The following is a 7118-nucleotide window of genomic DNA, read 5'->3' on the forward strand; positions in this document are numbered from 1 at the left end:
TGTGTCACTTTGCTAGCATGGACTTTCTTTGATTGAACTAATCAATTAATCCTGGCGAACCAGATTGTACATATTAGGGTGGTGAAATTAAAATATATAAGTCTTGAACTTGTCATCGACATCCACTTAGTGCCTCGTTTGTATACCCCAAAACCATGATGAGGCGTCACATAAATTAAGAGCGTGTGTCGTGTGGTATTTCTTTCTCCCGTTGCAACGTATGGGCCCTTTTGCTAGTAAATAAAAAGAGGCCTTAATATTCCTTATATTCCTTATATTCTCAAATTATAGACATTTTTTATAAATTAAGAGCGTGTGCCGTGTGGTATTTCTTTCTCCCGTTGCAACGCATGGGCCCTTTTGCTAGTAAATAAAAAGAGGCCTTAATATTCCTTATATTTCCTGCGACAGGAGGGTACGACAAAAGATTTTATGCAAGGTCTTATTGTAAGTATGTATAACTATTTATAGAATACATGCCTATATTACATTGATTAATGGGAACTAGTTGTGTCCTCTCGGTTGTGGTTGTTATATGATGAATGTCATCGAAATATCCATCACCAATCTAATGTCTATACTTTTCTCATATTCGTTTCTGCTAAGTTATTACTGTTGCTGCTATTATAATCATTATAAACAACTACTACTAATGTTACTGTTACGACTACTATCAAACTACCATATTACTATGCTACTAAACACTTTGCTGTGGATATTTAGTTTTTCAGGTGTGATTGAATTGACAACTCAACTGTTAAAACTCATAAATATTATTTGACTCCCTTTACATCAAATCTATAAATTAGGTGAAATACTAACATCAAAGAGTGTTATAATCTCCTATATTTGTAGGTTATCAACATCCAATGACCCTCTATGTATAATGAAAATTAGGTGGTGGACAGCAAGGTCCTATGGTCAACTATTTTCACCTAAGCACATATTACTTCTTATAGGAATTTCTACGTACGAATTATCTTTCGATCAGACAGATTACTTGCAGCATAGATATTTGATGCACTTTCCTTGGATCTACCGACTTTATTTGGAGTGACCACATCATTATTTGGATATGGCGATTGATAATTAGTTGATAAATAATTAAATATTATTCCATAGTCTATATCAACCAAAGCATAGGTGATAAGCAATGGGAAACGATCGGCTTCAGCCGGCAGATTGCAGGCGGGCGTCTTGCGTGGTCTCATCTAGCATTATCACTTTTTTGTTATTGCAAACTTGTTACAGTTTGCCCCGCGCAACAGCTCGTATGTTGCAGGATCTAAAGCCCTCAAGGGTTGTCGTTCGTGCATCTAAAGTACCCCGCCGCCGCTCGCTCTCTTTCTCTCGCTCCACTCGCCGTGCCGCTGCATCTAACCGCGCTGCCCCTGCAAGGTCACCGGTGTCGGCCGGAAGTTCCATGGAAATGATTGGGCTCGCCGGTCGCTGGACTGCACCGCCACTGCTGAGCTGTGCATGGCCGCCATTGCCCGCATCTGCTTCGTCCCAGCCCTTCTCCGCACCTCACCTTTCCTCTCGCATTGCCGACGTGTGACATCCTGTCATGGACCAGTTCCCCACCTCACACTACTTGAGCATGTACATCACCTGCAGTAGGGAAACGCCACGGCCCGGTGGGCTACCTCCTCGCCTGGGAGAAAATTCCTGCAACATCAACTTTGTTGTAAAAAATATTTCTGCAGCAAAACCTGTGTGGCAAAAAATTCTGCAATAAGTCCTCTCTTACAAAAAAATTTATTGTTGTCAAAAATTGATGTGACAAGAACTTTGTTACAAAAATATCAGCAACAAGATTTTGATTGCAATAATGGAGACGTCAATTGGCTGCATGATCCACTAGATCTGACGGCTTGCAACAGGGAAAGATCGGCCAGCAGACATTAAAAACCTTGCAAAGATCGGCCAATCTATCATAGAACCATGCGGAGAAGATATGTGTTGTGAAGACATGCAGAGGTTGTGGTTCATTACCTTGAATTTGGATTAGTGGATGGCTTGACGCTCAGCAGCCAGGCGACACATCTGGTCATCTAGTTCTTATAAACTGCAATATAATCTGTCTTGTTTGGAGACATAATAGATTATAAAAATCAGATTATATAATCTGAATGGTTTCAAACAGGACCTAACAAGAAAGATGAGACTGTTGAGTTTTAGGACGCGATTCAGCGTAACGAGAGGCTGCTGCCGAGTACTCGTACAATGACCCAAATTATATTTTCCCCTTGAAAAAAACCTAGGATATATTGTATTCAACTCGCAAACCAACCCGTGGTTGGATGGTTAGAAGGACTGTGGTATCCCCTGCCCACCAGAGCTCAAGTCCCAGACTTGACGTCGGTGCTTGCATTTTCCTGGATTTATTCCAGGTCTTCCGGCGATGTGCTTTCAGTGGGAGGAGACGTTCCCGTCGACAACGAAGGCGTCAGTGACGACTTCGTCAATCTCAAGATGATGTGCCGGCTTAGTCTCTCGAAGATGCTCATATGGGTAGGCTGTGCGTGCGTGCGTTCATAGGGGTGAGTGTATGCTCGTGTATGTGAGCGAATTTGATTGTACTCTGTTCAAAAAAAAAATATATATTGTATTCAACTCAGTATATTTGCAGGCCGCACACCAACCACGTACGGAAGCCAATAGAGTCAGCGCGTAACCATCCATGATCCAGATCGAGCCGTAATGACTGCATGCATGGTAACTGACTCTCTCTAATCTCTATCCATGCATCTCGGCTGAAATCCCAACTACCTTCCTTCTAAACTCATCAATGGAGGCCTGCAGGGCCGCCAGGCACGCATGATCGATCTCGTACGTGCACTCAAGCCAACCGCCGGCCATGGGTTGTGCCATGTCGTCCAGCTTCTCCACCGCAACTCCTCCCTCCGCCGCCGCCGACGTCAAGCCTCAGACCGTCTCACCCAGGTCAGGCTCGCATGTTCTACTTCTCTACATAAACGCCTACGCGATATACCAACGGCTCGGCAACGGCAAGTGCGTCAAATCGGAGACCTTCCTCGCCGGAGGCCGTCGCTGGTACGTCGAGTTCTACCCGGACGGCCATGGCCCGCGGGACGCTGGCTGGATATCTCTCTTCCTCTTCCTCGTCCAGGCCGGCGCCTACGAGGTCGTGACGACGCAGCTCAAGATCAGCCTACTCGACACGCACGGGAAGCCGGTGCCGTCCTACGGCAGCAGAGGAGCGTGGAGGAGCTGCACCTTCTCGAGCAATGAAGGGCCGTGGGGTTACTCTCGGCTCATCACGAGGGCTGATCTGGAGAGATTAGGTCACGTGTCGTCGGAGAACGGTGGTTTCAGTGTCCAGTTCGATATCATTGTGTCCGATGAGAGCTCCACCGAATACGTCCCTGGACGGAACCATGACCGCATGCTAGTGCCACCGCCGGATATTCTCCATGATCTCGGCAAGCTCCTCTCCTCCGGTGAAGGGGTGGACGTCACGTTCGAGGTCGGCGGTGAGACGTTCGCCGCACACAGGTGTATCCTCGGCGCTCGTTCCTTCGTCTTCAGGGCGGAGCTTCTGGGACCAATGAAGGAGAGCACATCAACGTGTGTGCAGATAGAGGACATGGAGCCAAAAGTATTCAAGGCATTGCTTCATTTCATCTACACCGACTCGCTGCCCGAGATCGATGAGGCTGAAGCGCTAGGGATGATCCAGCATCTGCTTGTTGCCGCTGACAGGTACGGCCTCAAGAGACTAAAGTTGACCTGTGAAGAGAAACTATGTAGTTACTTCAACACTAGTACAGTTGCCACTACGTTGGCACTCGCCGAGCAACATGCTTGTCCTGCACTCAAGGAGGAATGCTTGAGATTCCTCGAGTCCAGTAATAATAGCACGCTGGATTTGATCACACGGAGTTCTGACTTTGAGCATCTGGCAACAAGTTGCCCGTCTATTATGAAGGAGCTTATTCCCAAACTTGCTCGTAAACCCCCTTTTGTAATAAATTATAGCAACATGTAGCTAGCTATATATTGAGGAAATTGCCAACGTCCACATTTAGTTTACTTTTGCTGCTTGAAGCTTTGTGTCTATCTCTATCATTCTTCTAGGTGTTATCCTTTCAGCTAGCATACATTGTTGGTCTGTAATGAATTCAACAGAAGAAGAAAAGAAGAAAATTCCATGTATTCGATTATCTTTATTGTACTAATTCCTCTTTGCGTAAAGATGATTTTTTGTTTCATCCACCACTACTCCAGCTAGCTTCTTCTCGTGTAATCAAATTTGTTCCTGTATGTATGTATGTATGTATGTATGTATGTATGTATGTATGAGGCTGGGTTGTTCAATTCTTGTTTTCTTTCTAACTCATTCATATCCTTTTGATATTTGCTACTGCTGCTGTATCATATATGGTCACCTACTAGCTTGTTTTGCTATTCTTATAAGAGCGCCTCCCAAAAAAACATTTACAACGCCTTGATAGCCAGTTTTTACGCGCCGTGGAACGCTGTCTCCAGCGACCGTTGTTAAAAAGGATATAAAGGACTCGAGTATCACCAAAGAACTAGCCATGGATAGGGTTGCTCGAAAGCCTTCTACTCATGTGCCAAAATCATAAGTTGGTCGTAAGATTTGATGGGTTTCAACTCTAGCTTATCCCAACTTGTTTGGGACTAAATGCTTTGTTGTTGTTGTTTAACAAATTTTCATCTTAGATACTCTAAAAGAAATAAAAATATATAACTTAGAGCACAAAGAAAAAAAAAAGGGTGTTTGTACCTGCTACCAATAATCAACAAACTATTTGTGCTCAGCTTATTTCAAATCAATCAGTTTTGGAGCACATGCTGACAATTAGTTATTGCTATTCGAACTGCATGTCCACTAGGGAAAATATATTTGTAAATATCTTCAAAAATCTCTCCATGATAATAAAGCATGTAGTGCTTCCGTCGTCTGTCTTGGCTGTTTTGCAGAAAAGTCCCTGTCTTTTTCATAATTAACCCGTAGTCCATCTTTTACTCACAGCCGAACCGTTTTTTGCATTTTTTAGAAAACCCCCTGATGTTTTAGGTAATCAACCCGCCATTCGTATTTAAGTCAGCCGAAACTTTTTTTGTAACAAAAAAAACCCCTGACTTTTTAGTTAATCAATCTACATTCTACCTAAAACAAAATTATCCATATCTTTTAAACCGTAACTCTGATTTTAACATGTTATATATAAAATTTGATTAAAAAAATATGTAGAATCTAAATAGGATGTTATTTTTAGCAGTTGAATACTTTTTAAATATTATTTTTCGTGCAAACTTAATCTGTAGTGCACTGTCCTTTTTTTTCTCTTTCCGGCAATGATACGAATTTCATAAACATCCATTAAATTAAAACCAAATTGAGAGGAAAGAAAACATCGTTAACCACACATGCACACCTTTGGAAAATCTCATGGGGAGAAAGAACATATATCTCATCTTATTTCGAGTGACTCATTCAAACGCGTTTTCGTTGTGTGAGCACTGAAACCATCGTCGGCAACACAAATATGATGCCATGTGAAAATATATTGCGTTCAGAACGTGTGTTATTTTCTCTTCCGTTGCAACGCACGGGCTCTTTTGCTAGTATAATCAAGCTTGCAACTTCAGATTTACTCGTGTCTTTTTTGAAGGTCAGCGGGGGAGGGCAAGGCCTTAGACCTGAATTCTATTCAAATTTGCATATAAGGCTTTACAACCTCGCAAGATAGCTTCAAGCGAACCAGAAGTACATGAGACATAAGGAAGAAGAGATAAACAAAAAACGCACGCCAACAACACACATAGCAGGGACAACAAGGAAAACACAACAAAGAGCACCATAGGAGAAGACCAACATTGGCAGCCGGACAAAACCATGGCACAACACCGTCGACACAATCCAACGACACCTCACTAACCATGGCTACACAACGCCGCGACACAGGACCTGCATCGCGAGGCACAGTCGAAGGCCATGCAAGGCCGAGACGACACCACGGCTCATGTGTGCCATCATCATAGTCGAGGGGCATCGCCAAGCAAACCAATCTGAAGCAATGCATCGTCGACGCAATCGAACAACACCTCACAAACCAAGATTGCACGACGCCGCGACAACACCTGCGTCGGGGGTGCATTCAAATGGAAATGCGAGGCCGAGACGAGCCTTGACACCTGCGTGCCCACAGCGTAGCTGCAGGGACCACCAAGCAGAGACGCACCAGGAGCAATCGAGCACAACACACTACCGTCGACCCCAGACCGGCCGCACCACCACCACCGACCACCCACCTCAAACCAGCCAACTACCATCCCAAATCTCAGGCAAACAGAGTAACAACGCATCTCCCAAGAAAGGCACCACCATTGTGGTAAAACGACGTCAAGGACGTCGCCGCCGTCCGATCCAGAAGATGGATCTAAGGCTTTCGCCCAGAGAATGAACAGAGTAAACGCGAAATCAATGCATCACACAAGAACACCTCCAAGGAGGGATCCGACGCTAGGAAGCGAAGCTGCCGTTGGTGCCGACCCAAATCAGCACGAGGCTTTCACCCGAACCATCACATGCGCCACCCCGCTACTGAGCCACGTCACTGCCGAGACCGGAGGCACCGCCGAAAAGGCAGGCCACCGGCGAGGCCCCGCCACCCCCTCCCCCGTGGCCGCCGGCCCGAGCCGTATATCAGCCGCGCACCTTGCGCCAGATCTGCGCAGGGCATGAGCCAGCGCCGCCCCCGCGCACCCCTGCATGCGCCCACGGCACCCCAGCCACGTTGCACCACCTCCACCACTCTGCAGCCACCGATACGAGATCCAACATCTGGCACCCACCGCCAACGCCCCCGGCCACCCATCATTCCCAGATCTGACGGAGCCGACCGCTGCCCCCGGCCACCCAGCACGCCCTGCCACCACGAGGAGCCAACAAAGCCCTCCTACACAGTGGCGGATCCACCATTGGGGCGGCCACCGAAGCAGGGTATCTCCCGTGCCTAACGACCTTCGGCGCAGCACAATGAAGCTCATTGTCGTTCACCGACCCGGCAAACCTTAACTTCTGGATCCGTCACTTCTCCTACACCTCGCTGTTGCGCCAAGAA

The 7118-nt window shown here is 46.1% G+C and overlaps 1 protein-coding gene across 1 annotated transcript; it reads left to right on the forward strand.

Moving 5' to 3' along the window:
* Positions 1-2860: 2860 nt before the first annotated feature.
* On the forward strand, positions 2861-4012 carry LOC123442411 (BTB/POZ and MATH domain-containing protein 2-like). The gene has a single exon (XM_045118448.1). It carries the CDS (start codon positions 2861-2863, stop codon positions 4010-4012), a length of 1152 nt encoding a protein of 383 aa, XP_044974383.1.
* The last annotated feature ends 3106 nt before the right edge of the window (positions 4013-7118 follow it).

The sequence above is a fragment of the Hordeum vulgare genome, chromosome 3H, assembly GCF_904849725.1.
Source record: "Hordeum vulgare subsp. vulgare chromosome 3H, MorexV3_pseudomolecules_assembly, whole genome shotgun sequence".
Taxonomy (NCBI): domain Eukaryota; kingdom Viridiplantae; phylum Streptophyta; class Magnoliopsida; order Poales; family Poaceae; genus Hordeum; species Hordeum vulgare.

Bases quoted from the DNA above. Each gene is read 5' to 3' on its own strand.
- LOC123442411 (XM_045118448.1), top strand. From the start codon at position 2,861: ATGGGTTGTGCCATGTCGTCCAGCTTCTCCACCGCAACTCCTCCCTCC.